This window comes from Chiloscyllium plagiosum, unplaced genomic scaffold, assembly GCF_037043375.1.
Source record: "Chiloscyllium plagiosum isolate Xiang-an unplaced genomic scaffold, Cpla_swu_hap1 HiC_scaffold_37, whole genome shotgun sequence".
NCBI classification, from domain to species: domain Eukaryota; kingdom Metazoa; phylum Chordata; class Chondrichthyes; order Orectolobiformes; family Hemiscylliidae; genus Chiloscyllium; species Chiloscyllium plagiosum.
The window spans coordinates 361,375-380,291 of NW_028270175.1; the positions used below are offsets into that span (position 1 = coordinate 361,375).

Below are 18,917 nucleotides of genomic sequence, written 5' to 3' on the forward strand. Positions count from 1 at the left end.
TAAAATGGCATGAAATGAAATTGATATTGTGCAAGTTTTGTAGAACAATCAAGAAACATAATTTACTAGGTTCAATCACCTGGTCGAGCAGCAAATTGTCAATGGGACTTCTAATGTTTTATTTGTTTTTGCAAATATGTTTTAAAGGTGGTTATATGTAGTAATATCTGATTATCTAGAACTGACTTAAAGACCATTTTAACTGAGTGGCTATACCCTTAGATTGATAATGATTCATCATGAAGAAGAGCCATTTCCGAGCCTCCTTTCTGTGCACTGCACCCCTCCCCCCCAGTCTCCCCCTCACATTGAATAAAACTTGTCCGCACTGTCGTAAAGTTCGTCTGAAAAAGGAAGAAATTTCTCAGAGAAAATGGGCCAATAAAAATACAAGTCAAATACATTTCTATGCTGCGAGTCTGGAACTGCAGATAACCTTACTTTCAGAGTTGAAGCAATTTTCTAATTAAACAGTGAGGTGATCCTTGTCAAGGCTGCAGCCTTTGGAATGATAAGGTTGACCTCTAAGGGTGGATTTAAGATCCCAAGCACGAATCTGAAAGGAGTTCAAAAGCCACAAGCTTCCAAACAGAAAACAGCACCACTGACTGAGCAAAATATATGTACAAGTAAGTCCTGAATAATTGATGGTATTCACAGTAAAAGACAGCATTAAGAGCTAAAAACCCAGGATTGGACTCATCACATGATGATGGTCAAAGTAAATAGATAGACTGTCGATTCAGTTTATCAATGGGAAGGGGCGCAGGTTCACAGTCAGGATGGTATTGTGGACAGGGCAGAGAAATGTGTATTGGTGAAGGGGAGGAGAATGGAGAAGGCAAAAGGAGAGCTCAGGGCAGGGAGGGAATGAGCATAAAGGGAGAGGAACAACCGAAGGAGAAGGGGAGAAGGCAAGAAGTAGGTGAGGTGACTATGAGAGGGAGGGGAGGCAACCAAGGAAGGAAAAATTAAGGGAGGTCTAATTAGTTTGTTTGTCACCTTTGCAATGGAGTAAAGATCAGGTAGGCATGTAATGACAGGTATGATGGCAGATTATCAGTTAAGTAGTAAAGGTAAAGAACTACCCCGAGGTGTTATGGCAGTCACACTGAAGAATAGATTATTATCCAACTTTACTACAGGCGTGTCATAGAAACATTCATTCAGAATTGATTACTGTACTTTCATAACCTCTAGTTTTTGTCCAATTGTTTTTCAATGCTACTACATTTTTATGCTAGAATTTTTTTTAAAAACTCATTCAAGGGATGAGGGTGTCACTGGCTAGGCCAGCATTTATTGCCCATCCCTAATTGTCCAGAGGGCAGTTCAGCATCAACCGTATTGCTGTAGGCCAGACCAGGTAAGGAGGCAGTTTCCTTCCTGAAAGTACTTTAATGAAGCAGATGGGTTTTTCCTGACAATTGACAATGGATTCATGGCATCATTAAACTTTTTTTAAAGATTGAATTCAATTTCCACCATCTGCCATGGCAGGAGTCGAACCTGGGTCTCAGAACATTATTTTGGCAGTTTATTAACAGTCTTATGATAATGCCACTTGGTCTACTGACCATGCACAGATACAGTTGCAAAACCAACAATATGAGAGCAGAATAAAATAATTACACAGTTTTTGTGTTCTATAACCATTATAAATCAATTAAGGTCCAGAAGTTACACTGTCTTGGTCCCAATTGTATAGAGTACTTGGAATCTTTAAGGAGATAGATCTTATTAAAATGTGTGCAGTACACAAACTTTGCTTTGAGTGATTCATTAAATTCTTTCTCCACTTTGCATTTCATTAAGCAGAATAAATGATATTTATTAAAGTTGGTTGCAGTCTGCTGTAACACACTGATTAAAGTTAAATTAGTAACATACAGATCAGACAATTATGATTTCAATTATATACAAAGATATTTCAATAGTTACTCAGCACTGTGCAATACAATGTTCACCAAGAAGGTAGTCTTAATTCAGAATCAGAGAATTGTTATGGTGTAGGAGGAAGCCATTCAGCCCATCATATCTACACAAGCCCTCTGAGTATTCTAACTTGCACCAGTTTCCTGCCTTCTCATAAGAACATAAGAAACAGGAGTAGACCATCTGGCCTGTTGAGCCTGCGCTGCTATTCAATAAGTTCACGGCTGATTTTTTTTTGGACTCCGCTCTACTTACCCACCCACTCATCATAACGCTGAATTCCTTTACTGTTCAAATATCTATCTTTGCCTTAACGAGGTAGCCTCAACTGCTTCACTGGGCAGGAAATACTACAAATTCACAACCCTTTGGATTAGGATGTTCCTCCACCAACTGTGAATGGTAAAGATGATCACAAGTGGGTTTTTGACTCCTGCACTTTGCAGGGTGGTGTTGCAAAGAAAGAGTGATCAAAGGCCTGTTGCTCTTTAAACAAGTTTCTCACAATCCTCTTCAACTGGCTTCAAGATTGATCCTCTTCCATCTAGAAGCTATGCTATATGACCTCTTTCTGAAGGTCTTGTAGACTGTATATCTCTGCTCCTTGCAAATACAACATTGTTGCTGTTGTCCCTAGTGCATTTTCCTTATAAGGAATTCATAAGGCATCTTGGGGGGCTGATCCAGCAAGGCAATATAGGCAGAATATAGGAATAAGAAATGTGTCATCACTTTGGAGTTATGCTATAGCATTCCAATGCCCAGCAGGAGATAGAGGAACAGATATACAGGTGGATCATGGAATGATGTAAAAACAACAAGGTGGGTGATTTTTTTTTACTGGAATCCCTTAGTGCCAGAGTTTTGATGGGGTTTTGTTAGTTACATGCAGGAGGAACAATAAATAGATAGTCCAACTAAGTAAGAGATCATATTAGACCTTGTGCTGGGGAATGAGCCTGGCCATGTGATTGAAGTTTCAGCGGGGGAACATTTTGGGAACAGTGATCATAATTCCACAAGTTTTAAGATAGTTATGTATCAGGATAAGACTGTCCTCAAGTGAAAGTGCTAAATTCAGAGAAGGATAATTACAAGAAAATTAGGTAGGAAATGGAGAAATTGGATTTTGGGTGGCTGTTTAGGGGCAAATCTACATCTTATATGAGGGAGACCTTTAAAGGCCAGTTGGTCAATGTTCAGGACCAACATGGAGCCAGATCAAGTAGGCAAGGTCCTTAATGAGTACTTCACATCATTATCCACCAAGTCGAAAGACATGGGTGATAGTAAAATTAGGGAGGAATATGTCTATATTCTGGGGTATGTTGATATTAAGGAGCAAGTGTTGGGTTTCTTGAAAAACATTAGAGTAAATAGGTCCCCAGGATCCATCCCAGGATATTTTGGGAGATTGTCGAGGCCTTGATTGCAATCTTTGTATCCTCTTTAGCTACAGGTGAGGTCCCAGAATGCTGGAGAATAGCCAATGTTGTACCCTTTGTTCAAGAAGGGTAACAAAGATAATCCAGGAAATTATAGGCTGCTGAGCTTGACTTCAGTAGTTGGGAAATTATCAGAGAAGATTCTTTTGGACTGATTTCCTCGCATTTAGTAAAGAATGGACTGGTTCAGGATAGTCAGCACGACTTTCTGCAGGGGTGGTTTTGTCTCACAAGCTTGACTGAGTTTTTTGAGGAAGTGACAAAGATGATTAATGAGAGCAGGGTAGTGGATGTTGACTTTGCAAAAGCATTTGATAAAGTCCCTCATGATAGGCTGGTCATGAAGATATGAGATCCATGATAAGGTGATAAGTTAGATACAAAATGTGTTTGGTTACAGAAGACAGAGATGGTAGTTGTGGAAGGGTGTTTTTTTTGACTAGAAGTCTGTGACCAATAGTATTCCACAAGGATCAGTATTTGTAGTATGTACATATATATATGATTCAAATGAAAATGTAGGTGGTCTGATTAGTAACGAGCTGAAAGTGTGTGCTGGAAAAGCACAGCAGGTCAGGCAGCAACCAAGGAACAGGAGAATCGACGTTTCGGGCATAAGCCCTTCTTCAGGAATCTTCGGGCATAAGCCCTCCATTCCTGAAGAAGGGCTTTTGCCCGAAACGTCGATTCTCCTGTTCCTTGGTTGCTGCCTGACCTGCTGTGCTTTTCCAGCAACACATTTTCAGCTCTGATCTCCAGCATCTGCAGTCCTCACTTTCTCCTGGTCTGATTAGTAAGCCTGCAGATGACATGAAAATTGTTGGATTTGTGAATAATGAGGAAGTCTGTTAAAGCAGGATATAGATTAGAACATAGAACATAGAACATAGAACATAGAAGAATACAGCGCAGTACAGGCCCTTGGGCCCTCGATGTTGCGCCGATCCAAGCCCACCTAAACTACACTAACCCACTATCCTCCATATACCTATCCAATGCCCTCTTAAATGCCCATAAAGAGGGAGAGTCCACCACTGTTACTGGCAGGGCATTCCATGAACTACGACTCGCTGAGTGAAGAACCTACCCCTAACATCAGTCCTATATCTACCCCCCCTTAATTTAAAGCTATGCCCCCTTGTAATACCCGACTCAATACGCAAGTCGGGTGGAGAAATGGCTAATGGAGTCTAATCCGAACAAGTGTGAGGTGATGCATTTTGGGAGGTCAAATGCAAGAGAAAAGTACACAGTAAAAAGCTGGACCATTAGGAGCATTGTTTTTTTTTGGAAACACTCTTCTCCTTCTCAATACCAGCAGGAACACACTGACTGTAGCACCAGCCAGCACAGAGGCAATCCCCTAAACTGAGGAGAGTCTAAATCTCCTGGTTATATATTTTGTTCCCCTCTATAAAACCTCCATACTGCTGCCTAACTGTGGTAGTGCTTATAAGGATATACAGAGGGATTGTGGATCGCAAGTCCATAACTCCCTGAAAGTGGCAACACAAATATAAGGTGATAAAGAAAGTGTAAATGCTGGCAATTTGTATTTTTGTTTAACCTCATTTGGAGTATTGTGAGCAGTTCTGGTCGCCACACTCTAGGAAGGATGTGGTAGCTTTAGAGAGTGTACAGAAAAGGTTTACCAGGATGTTGCCTGGATTGGAGTGTATTATCTATGAGGAGAGGTTGGACAAACTTGGATTATTTTTGCCAGAACATTGGAGGCTGAGGGGCGATAGATGTATATAAAATTTTGAGGGGCATGGATAGGATGGATAGTGGAGTCTTTTTCTTAGACTGCAAGTGTCAAATACTAGGGGCCATAGGTTTAAGGTGAGGGGGGAAAGTTTAAAAGAGACGTGCACAGCAAATAATTTATAAAGCAGATGGTAGGTACCTGAAACATTCTGCTGGGGGATGGTGAATCAGACACAATAGCAACGTTTACAATAGTAAAGTTTAAGAGATATTTCGACAGATACATGAACAGGCAGGGAATAAAGGGATATGGACCATATGCTGGCAGATGGGATTGAATTGAAATGGCGCCTTGGTCAAAACAGACATGGTGTGCCAAAGGGTCTGTTCCTGTATTCTAATCTTCTTTGTGTATAAAATTATAGAATTGTAGAATTTTACAGGGAAGGAGGTCATTCAACACAACATGTCTGTACAGACTCCTGAAAGAGTCATTCTCCAGCCCTATCTCCATAGACCTCTGAATTCATCCCTTTTAATTATATATCTCTGTTGAAACCTCCTAAGAAATCCACCTGAATCACTCTCACAAGCTGTAAATTCCAAATCCTGACTCCTCTCTGAATAAAGACATTTCTCCTTATCTCACTCTGAGCAGTCTTGCTGACAGTCTTGAAATTGTGACCCCTAATTACTGACATACCAACTGGTGGGAATAGAATATTCTTCTTTACCCCATCAAAATCATTTATAATTTTGAATACCTCAACAAGGTCACCTTTTAAATCTTCTCACCTCCAAGGAGAATAAGCCCAGTTTCTCTAATCTTTCCTTGTATCTGAAATCTCTCATTCCTGGTATCATTCTGGTAAATCTCCTTTGCACTCTCTCCAGGGTTTTAACATTGTTCCTTTAAAGATAGCTAGATCTGAACACAATGCTTAAAATATGATCTGATCAATGATTTGTAGAGCTGTTGAATCGCTTCCTTGCTTTTAGCCCTATGTATCTATTTATAAACTCAAGGATCTTATAGGCATTCTTAAAATAACTATCAGGAACAGCAAGGGTCTCAATACTGATGCCTGGGGAGCTCCACAAGCCTGAGAATGCCCATTAACCTCTACCTATTGCTTCTTATGGTACAAAATTAACTGTGGCAATGATGTTACTGTCCGTTCTATACCGTGACTGATAAAATTCCATCTAAGTCTGTTATTTGACACTGTGAAATCCCTTCTGTAAACCCATGTATTTTATGATGTAAGGTGTGTGATTTATTTGTATTTTAATATAACTTATTTTAGAATTTGGATTTGAGCTGGTAGAATGTGGAATTTTGGTCTTTATATTTGAAAGAGTTTAATAATTAAGTTGTAAATATTTTTGTAGCCATGGTGATTTCTTCTAAAAACAGTGAGAGGGGAGTTCTTGGTTTGTAATGGGGTTTGTTTTCATTAGGAGTGTTTTACTAGCAAACAAAACCAACTGCTGTGCATTAGATGCTTAGTTTAGAATGTCAGAGATTAAGTTTTTTTCTTTTGATTAGTGGAAACATCCAAACTTGGAAAAAGCTTTTGGGTTTCAATTTGATGGTTTTGCAAAGGTTTTGGCTTAGTCTAGAAGTGCAGCATTGTTGCTGTTGAGAAAATGAGAGAATTTAGAGCTATTAGAAGAAGGTTACTTCACTGTAAGGAATTTAGTTCTAAAGTTTCAGGCCAGAAGTATTTGGTTGTAACACTGAAGGAGTTATTCAAAGATGAAAATGTCTAAAATCTCAATAGTAGGAAGATTCCAGAAAGAAGTGATTTGATTCTTACGATGAAAAGTTGAAGCCAGAGTTAAATTAAGCCCTATAAATGTGAAAGAGAAAGAAATTCTCTCTGGTATGAATTCTGTGAAGGATTACTTTTGGGATTAATGGAATTGCATTTTACCATGAGTTTCAGAATCTTCAAATTTGTGTTATGGATAAAAAGGTAAATTTAGTCTGTTTTATCTTCATTTATTTTGTGCAATCGACTTCTGTTTTTATCATTGAAATCAAATCTGCAGCCTCATGCGCTAATGTTTCAGTGAAAGACAGATCTTTTGATTTTAACAAAATCTATCAAGTGATATTTTAGTTGTGATCTGAATTGTCTAGCAATAACATTAAATGGGATCATAATGAAAGCACATCAACAGCCTTGCTCTCATCAATCTTCTGCTATCTCTTCAAAAACTCCAGTAAGTTAAACATAATTTTCCCTTAACAAATCCATCATAACTCTTCTGAATCATAGAATCTCTACAGTGCAGACAGAGGCCATTCAGCCCATAGAGTCTGCACTGATTCCCCCCTCAAAGTGCATCCCACCCAGATCCACCCTAGCCTCACAGTTACCATGGCTAACCCACCTAACCTGCACTTCCCTGGATATTACAGAGCAATTTAGCACGGCAATTCACTATACTACATATCTTTGGACTGTGAGAGGAAACCGGAGCACCCAGAAGAAACCCACGCAGACACAGAAGACGTGCAAATTCCACCTAGACAATCACCCGAGGTTGGAATTGAACCCAACAGAGGGTTTAAAATCATCAAGGGCTAAGTAAGAGTAAATAAAGAGAGGTTGCTTCCTCTGGCCCTGAGGGAAAGATAAGATAACTGAAAAAAGCAACTGCCAAGTGGAGGAGAAACCTTTATACAATGAGTGGTTAGGATTCAGAATATGCTGATTGATAGAACGGCGAATAAGCATAAGAAAATCCAAAAATCCCAGGCCATTGTTCTGGGAACATGGGCTTGTATCCCACAATAGCAAATGGTGAAATTTAAATTAAAGTTTGGAATTAAAAGCTAGTCTAACTGGGACCACGTTTTTTCTTTGTAGTAAAAACCTGCCTAGTTCAATAATGTCCTCATAGAAGCCTATAAACTTTGGACAGGATTAGACATGGTGAACGCAGGAGGAAGTTCCTGATGACTGGGGAGTCCAAAACCAGAGGTCACTAAATTGACGAGAAGTTCAGTCATCCAGAGAGTGGAGAGCCTGTGGAATTCTCTGCCATAGAAAATGGTTTAGGCCAAAACATTGAATGTTTTCAAGAAGGAGTTAGATATAGTGCTTGAAGCTAATCAGATCAAAAGGCATAGGGAGAATGCGGGAACAGGGAACTGAGTTGGATGATCAGCTATCATCATTAAATGATAGGGCAAGGCCAAATAACCCTGTGTCTTTTCTTTGTTTCAATACATATATTTGGTAAGGAAATCTGCCATTCCTTACGAGGTCTGGTTGGCCTATGACTCCAGACCTACAACAATGTAGTTGATTCTGAAGTGCCCTGTGAAATAGTTAAACAAGCCATTCACTTCAAGGCCAGGTAGGGATGGGCAATAAATGCTGGCATTGCCAGTGACACACATCCCATACAATAAAAATACAGATTTGACAATAACATTCCAAAGGAAAGTGGATATAGACAAGGAGAAAAGATCTGGGATCCCTGAGCTGCATAGCCTCCTGCAAGATGCTGTGAATTTATGAATTGCAAATTAATAGTTCTTGTTGAAATCTAATTTTCTTCTGCAAAATGATGAACTGATGAAGAAGTTTTATCTATTTTCATGTATTACAACCCGTGATTGTGAATTACAAAACTGTCAGGTGAAATCTGAAATGAACTTCATCTACATTTTCTGATACCATTTAGTCATCAGTGATTCCTTATATTTTGACTTTTTTTCATTTATTCCAATGATTAATTATTTATTCATAAGCTTTCACAAACATCCACCTTTAATTCTAACGAAACATAGCAACATGTGGCAGGGAGTTGGGAAGACAATATTTAATTTATTAGTGACTTATTAGTCAGCTCATGACTGACCAAGCAGGTCAGTTATAAAGAAACCTCTATGATTAATTAAGTAAATAATAATTTGACCTTCCCAATAATTTTGACCTAAACTGTCAATGTGATAAATGGACATACTCTTTTCTTTAGATCTGGAAATAATACATGTACTTGGCTTCTTTATATCTGCCACTTTTTGATAAAGTTTCTGTAAGACAATGACAACGTATTATATTCAAAACAAGTCAAAAGACACAAAATCATAATTGAAATGCTCCTGAGATAAATGTCAGCATTTATTAAAATGTCAACTTATTACTGAATTGTTGAACTCAGATGAACTTTAATTTGAACAATACCGATGTTCATTTGAACACTGTCCATCAACTCCTCGCATAATTTGCTGTAATGACTAATGGACCAGATCCATCTACTCAGTTTTTGATCATTTAATACTTTTAATAACTGATCAAAATTCAGATGGGATTTTCATTGAAAAACTTCAAAACTCTTATTCTAGAAAAAAAAAAGTTAACTCAACCTAAAATCAGCTTTTTATCCCCAAACAGCATCCAAATATATTTCCAGGAGGATGAACTAAGAAAAATATTTATCATGTTTTATAACATTGCTTAAGGATTTTCTGATTGATGGTTGTGAGGTGAACTTTCCATGATCCTTTAGGAGCTAAAGAATCTTTAACATAACTAAAATGTGTCTGGAGCTGCAACACTGATTTAACATATCTTGAGCAAAAAACACTATCATAAGAAAAGAGAAGAAACGTTTGCTAGCAACAGCCACCCAGAAGATGAAGACTCTGATCATTAAATTACTTGTTATAAAATGACATTTGGTGGCCAGATGTACAATCAGTGACCTCTCCAAACAGTAGTCAATCATATTGCTGAAGATTCCAAGACATCTGAAGCCATGTTTACTATCCACTTCTTGGAGGTTTGATGAAGACCTTTGAGACAGTGTTAAATGTTCTGGAAACTTTCTTAAGGAGTGATCAACACTTTATTAACAACTTCCTCAGAAATTCTCTGAGACCTTTACCTAAAGATAATGAATGCTACACTACTGTGCTTTGGAGTCACCAGAACAAAAACAACATGTTCTTGAGCATGCTAGAGTCATCCCTTTAATCTGGAGGAGGAATGGAAGTAGGACATGAGTAAACCTGACAGTACCAACCATTGCAGAGGAGAGTGACAGATGGGCAAGATGACTCATCCTCACCTCCACCCAGAGAACCATAGAATCCCTACAGTGTGGAAACAGGCCCTTGGTCCTAACAAGTTCATACCGACCCTTCGAAGAGTAACCCACCCAGACCCATTCACCCCTAACTAATGCATCTAATCTACACATTCCTGAACATTATGGGCCAATTCACCTAACCTGCAAATACTTGGATTGTGGCGGAAACCCACGCAGACGCGAGGAGAATGTGCAAACTCCACACAGGCAATCGCCCGAGGCTGGAATCGAATCCAGGACCCTGGCGCTGACTGCCTAGACCTATGCAACCCTAATACACTGAATGAACTCGGGCATTCCAGTCCTTGAAGGTTTTGTGAACCACAGAAATACCAAACAAAATGCAAAAAAAAACCTGCCTTGAATTTCTTACTGCCTTTTTTTTGTAGTCTTCATTTAACTTCCCAGACGATTAGAAACAAGAATTAGCAATTCAGCCCATCTAGTCTGCTCTTCTGTTTAATAGGAGACTGTGCTCAACTGTCTTTCTGATCTGTTCTCAATTCTTCCACCGATGGAAATGGTTTCTCTCTATTTATTCTGTCCTGACACCTCACAAATTTCTCTTTTCCTCTGATAATCATTATTGCTTTGATGATTCGAAACCAAAATTGGGAGAGTCATATAGCTTCTATTCTCTTTTTTCCTCTCTAACAACGTAACTTGCTAATATTTACTCTTAACTAAATGGAAAGATATTTTAACACCTGAAAATGTAGAAAATTGTTGTTCAATATTTTTAGAAGACATTAGTGTTTTGCCTAAATTTAACCATTCAGTTGTGGGATTAGTTATACATTATTCAATACCAATTTAAAGCACGATAATAGCCCTTTGAAACTGATGTACCAAAGACACCATTATATTATTTCTTCTGGAACTGTACAAGAGCTCATTCTCCCCGCGTCTCCTCCCCCCCACCCAGCCTGCTGTGATGATGATGCTGCTCCTTTAACAAGGTTATTATGTCCTTTTTCTAGTTTTGGGTTTGTTGGGGACCCAAAGAAACAGCTCCATGCTGACCCCTCTCTCTCCTGTAAGAACCTGGGTTTGAATTTACCTTTTTGCCATGGTGTGTGTTTATGGGATAGTGCAGGAAATCAGAACAGCTCTTTAAGTTGCATTTTTGGGTTGATTTTCAAATAGTTGTTATTCTAAATTCAGTTTTTTTTGTTAGTGTGCAATAAATTCTGTTTTGTTTAAAACAGTGGTTTAATCAGCTGCATAGCTCCTGGAATATCCATCACACACCTGCCTAAAACAACTAGGGGGAAAAAAAAGTTAGATTCTGGGCTACCTTCTGAAAATGTTTGGTGGGGTGTCTGGCCCAGTCAATAACATTGCCAGCCCAGTTAAATACCTCCAATTTAAGAATCTATTTAAACATTCTTTGACATCTACATTATTCTTTATTTGACTTTCTTCAATATGGCTTTATCTGGTTCCCAAATGTAAGACCTTGATATCTGTATAATCATGAATCTGACTTCCTAGTTCTATTTATCTGTCTCTTGACCACTGACAGTTTTGACTGTCACGCACTGTCTAACATTTCTTTGATGCAACCTGCACTTGATGTGTACCTGGTTTACCTATTTATAGCTGCCGTGTCAATTCTGGTGTATGCCTGAGGACTTCTTGGCCTTTTCCTTTTCACTGCATACTCTAATGATGGCATTCCTTAGAAAGAGTGATACAACTTCTTTTTCTGCATTGTTTCTTTTGTACATACATGGTATATGGGATCACTGGCTGGGCTAACATTTCCTGCCTAGTCTCAATTGCTCTGGAGAAATTTGTAATGCTCTGCCTTTTTGAAGCATTGCAGCCCTTGGATTGTGGGTATACCCATAGTGCTTGTTAGGGAGCAAGTCCCAGGATTTTGACCCAGTCACTTAAGGAACAGTGAAATATTTGTAAATCAGGATGATGGGTCACTTGGAGGAAAACTTACAGGTGGTGGCATTCCAAAGTATCTGTTGCCTCTGTCCTTCTAGGTGAGAGAGGTCAGGGATTCAGAAGGTGCTGTGTTGCTTTGTGTAAATATTGCTAATAATGCTTAACTCAATCACCTACTTCCCTGATCTAGACATCAGAGTCATACAGTATAGAGATAGGCCCTTTAGCCCGAACAGGTCCATGACCAAAGTGTCCATCCACACTAACTCCATTTCCCTGCACTTGGTCCATATCCTTCTAAACTTTTTCTATCCATGTACATGTCCAAACACCTTTTAAATGTTGTTAATGTACCTGCCTCAACCACTTGCTCTGGCAGCTCATTCTATATGCATACCATCCCTTTGTGTGTAAAGAAAGGTTGCCCTTCAGGTTCCCTTCTATTCTTTCCTCTCTAACCATAAACTGATGCCATCTAATCCTCAATTTCCCAACCCTGGGAAAAACAGAGTGCATTCACATGATCCATGCCTCTCATGATCTTATACACTTCGTCAGGTTCCTCATCAGAGTCCTATGCTCTAAAGAAAAAAGTCCTAGCTTGTCCACCCTCTCCCTTTAACTCAAACATTGAGTCCTGGCAACATTCTTGTAGGTTTCTTCTTCACTCTTTCCAGCTTAATAACATCCTTCCTATAGCAAAGTGACCAAAACTGAACACCATACTCCAAGTGCAGCCTCACCAACGTTCTGTAAAACTGCACCATAACTTCCCAACTTCTAACTCAGTGCCCTGACTGATGAAGGCCAGTGTGTCAAAAGTCTTCTTCACTGGTCCTATCTACCTGCGACTCCACTTTTAGAGAACCATGCATCTGAACTGCAAGGTCCTTCTGTTCCACTATGCTCCTTAAGGCAGTACCATTCACCATGACACTCCTACCTTGATTTGAATTTCCAAAATGCAAGACTTCACCCTTATCTATATTAAGCTCCATTTGCCATTTCTCACCCCACTTCCCCAGCGGATCAAGGTCCCACTGCAATTTCTGATGACCTTCCTCACTGTCCACAATACCATCATTTTACTGTCATACGCAAACTTACTAATCATATCTTGCACATTTTCATCCAGATCATTGATACAGATAACAATAGACCCAGCACTGATCCTTGAAGCACTCCACAGGACTCTAGCCTGACAAGCCTCCTTCTGCTATTACCCTCTGCTTCCTACCATCAATCCAATTGTGTATCCAATTTGCCAGCTCTACTTGATTTCCATGCAATCTAGCCTTCCAGAGCAGTCCACCACATGGAGCCTTATCAAAAGGCCTAACTGAAATCCATATAGGCCACATCTACCACTACATTTTCAATTTCTGGATCATCCAAACGTTTGCTTGATTGAAAAACACTATATTGGAAATGCTACCAAGTGCTTGTGGCTTTGAAATCATTTGTTTCTCTGGCCTGACATTTTACATCAGATAAGGAGGTACCAAATCCATGATAATGTCTTAACTGCACGCTCAAACTCTCCCCTCCCCCTACACTGTTACACCAAACTAACAGTTTTAATATCTCTGCATATTGTTTATTTAAAACCCTCATTCATCTCCAATGGCCAAAACTATAATCAATAACTTTGCCACCACAGAGTTTGACTTCCTCTGCCTTTCAAAGTAGCCTTCACATTATCAATCCACTTTAAGCTTGACCTAACCCAAATGCCACATCTGCAAACTCCATACATTTATAAATTCCAATTCCACTCACCTTGCTGAACCTTCTTCAAGTCAGATTGCAGCCTGTTAGTGAATTTGAGCTCAAGCCACATTTTCCTTGGGTTTGAGTTTATTGACTGAATAGTCACAACCCCCCAGCATCACCTGTTCTTCTTTTCTATTCCTACAACCACTTAATTATTAACCCCAATCAGCAGCTTAACACTTGTTATACTGCCTCCCAGTAGCCCAATACAAATATTTAAATTGGTCCATGGTCTTAGCTATCCACCTTCTTGCCTATCATTCCCCCTTACTTCACCACTTGGTCTGTACTCCTGTCCTTAGAAACATTTTAAGTAGCTTTCTTCACCTTACCAGGCCTCTCTGTTTTTGAGGATTTTCTTTTTGATTGACTATTGAATCACCATTCCTGCTTGCTCTGGGATTACTTTGTATGTCTGTGAGGTGTTTCAGGTCACAACTCCTGCAGTATTTAATCCATTCATTAAATAATTAAATAATTTAAATAAATACATTGAAACCTGCCTTTCCTTTTCTATTCATTCTTGCATCCTGTTTTTTCCAAAGTTTATTGTTTTAATTTAGCTTTGTTTGAACTACCCTCAACTCACCTTAACCTCATTATTCTTGAGATTTTATCAGGGATTTGGAATTATCAGATTGGATACATCTTGGATATATCTGTATATTGTAAAATCTTTTGCATTGAGTGCATAACACTTGATATCTTTTTGACTGTTTTGCAGGGCAGTTTCACCATCTGCCATCAACTCTTGATACTGAATCAGTCCTTGAAGACCAGAATGTGTCAGTGATAGAAAACTTAGCCAATAGCTGCAAAGCACTCATTTCAGGGCTATTGTGTGGTGAAGTTATTCAATGGGAAGTTGGATTTGATCTTCAATCCTATCTTCAGCGCACAGCCAATAGTAATGTGGAAGATCTGTGGAGTGAAACAATCCATCACTTGGCAGCTAAGTCTATCATCAGAGATTTTGAACAAATGGCTGAAAGAGAATGTGAAATTGAATATGGTAAGAATTCAGCAGGATATACATACTGAAGTGAGCACATGATACACATCAAATACATAGAGACAGTAAACTATATGATGAAGAGTGAATGTGTTTCTGAGTGACAGGATAGGATTTATTTCTCTTCAGAAGAGCAGGCTGTGTGTAGAATCAGGAAGGGAGTTTCAGCAGTGGTGAAGAGCAAGGATAACCCTACTGCCTGGAACTGGATTAAGCTTAGGAACAGGAGCAGACCATTCAGCTCTTGAACTGAAACTGATGTTTTAGATCATGGCTGTTTACCAATCTCAGCTCTCTGGGATAGACAATTTCAAAGTTTCAGTCACATTTGATTGTAAACATTTCTCCTCACCTTCATTCTAAGGTGGCACAGTGGCTCAGTGGTTAGCACTGCTGCCTCACAGCACCAGGGTCCCAGGCTCGATTCCAGCCTTGGGTGACTGTATGTGTGGAGTTTGCACATTCTCCCCGTGTATGCGTGGCTTTCCTCTGGGTGCTCTGGTTCCCTCCCACAGCCCAAAGATGTGCAGGTCAGGTGAATTGGCCATGCTAAATTGCCCATAACATTAGGTGCATTAGTGAGAGGGAAATGGGACTGGGTGGTTTACTCTTCAGAGGGTCGGTGTGGACTTGTTGGGCTGAAGGGCCTGTTTCCACATTGTAAGGAATCTAATCTAAATGGCTTGCTCCTTATTCTGAGGCTGTGCCTCCTATTTCTGGACTCTATGTGAAAGCCTTAGGGACAAGGGCACTGGAGCCCTTGTGGTGCAATGGTAATGATCTTACCTCTGAGCCAGAAGCCTTGGGTTCAAGTCCCACCTGTTCAACCCAGATCAGGTTGATTTAGAAATTATCTGGACAAGAAATGCAAGTCTCTTTGTATGTCAACAGGATTTGTATTGGTGGAGACAATCAGTGGAGGTGAGATGGCACAGAAGGGTGTAGACTTTTGTTCCAGTGGTGGTGGGGACTCATGCCTGACTACCAGGCCCTTAGCAGAATAAGAAAGAATGTAAAGTTGAACACTTTTCTTTATTTCTTTATGCTTCTGTCTTTATATACTGTGTTCAGAGGAGATTCACGAGAATGGTTCCAGAAATGAAACGCTTAATATATGAGGAACATTTTAAGGACTCTGGATTTATACTTGATGGAGTTTAGAAGGATAGTTGGGGAAGGGGGGGAGGGGGGGGAGGGGTGGTGGATCTAATTGAAGCATATGGAATACTGAATGGCCTGGACAGAGCAGATTTTGGGAAGATATTTCCATTGGTAGGAGAGACTTGGACCCAATGGCAAAGTAGACTCAGTGGGCTGAATGGATTAATTTCTGCTCCTATGTTTTATGGTCTTATTGTTTTGATTTATTTTTATATGTTTTAAGATGGTGTCAGAGAGTGGTGATGCTTTACAATGTTTTTGACTGTCTTCTGTAACAAGATACACATGACAATACTATTTCTGTCGTGTTCTTTCCCATTCTCTCAGCCTTTCCAAATAACCTCAAAGTTTCTTTGCATCATTTTCATAACACACGTTCTCAGTCAGGTTGTTGTCATCTCAAAACTTGAAACTATTTAATTTAGTCCCACATCTAAATCATTGATAGAAATTGTGAATAGTCTAAGAATCATTTAGGCCTGAGATAAAACGTTTTCTTCACTCAAAGGGCAGTGAAACTGTGGAAATATCTGCCACAGAAAAAGCTGTTGAGGCCATGCCACTGAATATATTCCAGATAAGAGGCAGGTACATTTCTAGACTTTAAAGGTATTAAGGGGTATGAGTGAGAAAGGAATATGGCATTGAGGTAGAGGTTTAGCCATGATTGTACTGAGTAGTGGAGCAGACTCGAAGGGCCAAGAGGATTACTTCTGTTCCTATTTTCTATGTATTGTTTCCTGTGGCTTCATCTGAGCTACATCAACAGAAGGGAGAACTTGGCGATATAGCTATTCCACATTATTGCAACACTTTTTAAAAACAAATGTTATTGTATACATCTGGAGCATGTAGGACCAGAACCCAGGCCTTCTACCTCAGAGCTATGGACACTATCACTGCACCACAAAACTCTCTTACAACATTTTTTAATATCCAGAAGTGCTTTTACACAAAACTGAACAGTTTTGCAACATTTTATTAATTAATTGATCCAACTACAACAGCTGAATTTAATTGCAGATCTCCATTTGTTTAGTAACTGATGGGATGTGTCACTTTCTGTTACCCAGTTGTGAGGAATTGCAAATTGACTGAAATGTTATTCACACGATATTTATCATGCGGTAATCTTTATGTTTTTACTAAATCAGTTTTCCATTTTGCATTGGTAAATAATGGAGGGGGAGAGATTGTGAATGTAAATACCGTCTGTACAATGACCTGACCAATACTAAACTTAAATAGTCAGGAAACTTGTAAATATATTTATTTTGTTTTTCGATTGCAGGTTCTGGAAGGAGATACCAACTGAATGCAATTCACACTAGCAAGGCGTGCAATATCATTAGCAAGTACACAGCTTTTGTACCAATGTATCTGGACAACAATGAATACCTGACAAATATTATAGCATGTTCAAACACAGGTACTGTTGTCATGTGAGCTACTTGATTTACTATCAATCAAATCCTCAGTCTGTGATAATACGACAGTAAAATGTCAGCATTCTGTATATCTTATGAAAGTCTTTTTTTCCCCAAAGGTCAGATGAGCATTTACATACCTGTATTTTCTTATTTAACCAGATTAGTGTTGGCATTCTTTTATGAGTGCAGACCTTGTATCATTCTTTTATGAGTGCGGACCTTGTATCATTCCTTTATCAGTGAGGATTCTGTATCATTCCTTTACCAGCGCGGACCCTGTATCACTCCTTTACCAGCGCGGACCCTGTATCACTCCTTTACCAGCGCGGACCCTGTATCACTCCTTTACCAGCGCGGACCCTGTATCACTCCTTTACCAGCGCGGACCCTGTATCACTCCTTTATCAGCGCGGACCCTGTATCACTCCTTTATCAGCGCGGACCCTGTATCACTCCTTTATCAGCGCGGACCCTGTATCACTCCTTTACCAGCGCGGACCCTGTATCACTACTTTACCAGCGCGGACCCTGTATCACTCCTTTACCAGCGCGGACCCTGTATCACTCCTTTACCAGCGCGGACCCTGTATCACTCCTTTACCAGCGCGGACCCTGTATCACTCCTTTACCAGCGCGGACCCTGTATCACTCCTTTACCAGCGCGGACCCTGTATCACTCCTTTACCAGCGCGGACCCGGTATCACTCCTTTACCAGCGCGGACCCGGTATCTTTCCTTTATCAGTGCGGACTCTGTATTATTGGCAGTTGATTCATGCCCTGACAACATGAATACTGAAAACATGAAAGCTTCTGTTTATAAAAGATAGAACAAAGAGACATATCCATCCTGAGCAGAATGAAATTGTAAACCTGTTTAAAGCTGTCAACAGCTCATTTGTAGTGTAGGGTCTGCTCTTGGCTGTGCTGAAATTTTTAGAAGCAGCAGATATAATAATATTACAGTAATCCACCAAAAACAATTCATATTCAAACTTTACTCAACTGTTATTGGAGATGGTACAAAGCTGAGCAAATATTGTATAATTCTTCATTACAATAAGATGCAATTGCTGGATTTCTTCAAAAAATTCCTGCACTAAAATTAATTCATTTTAATCAATTTAATATTTAGTTTGTAGATGCACAATAGATTCAGAGTTGTTACAGAATTGTCAAATTAGACAGTGCAAACTATTAAAACATTTTCTTTGTTTAATGGTGAAATGTTGCTAAAAAGAGGTAAAAGTTGAACCTTATAGTTGTGCAATCATTTAAGACTAGATTTTCAGGGAGGGTTGGCAGACCTCACTTTGCCCCATCCCATGTACATAAATCAGTATGAGCCCACAGAGGACAGAGGATGAACCTGGCCCACAGCCATACCATTCTGTGGGCCGCTAAATCATTGCAGGTTGGGACGTTTGCTCCTCACTGGCAGAAA

The 18,917-nt window shown here is 39.6% G+C and overlaps 1 protein-coding gene across 3 annotated transcripts in view; it reads left to right on the top strand.

The window, feature by feature from the left end:
* Positions 1-18,917, top strand: part of vwa5b1 (von Willebrand factor A domain containing 5B1) — a 217,026-nt gene that overhangs the window by 135,201 nt on the left and 62,908 nt on the right. For all 3 annotated transcript variants that reach the window (XM_087980186.1, XM_087980187.1, XM_087980185.1), the window contains exons 16-17: positions 14,596-14,883; positions 17,336-17,473. In XM_087980186.1, coding sequence (XP_087836312.1) covers positions 14,596-14,883; positions 17,336-17,473 — 426 coding nt within the window. The remainder of the gene's footprint in view (positions 1-14,595; positions 14,884-17,335; positions 17,474-18,917) is intronic.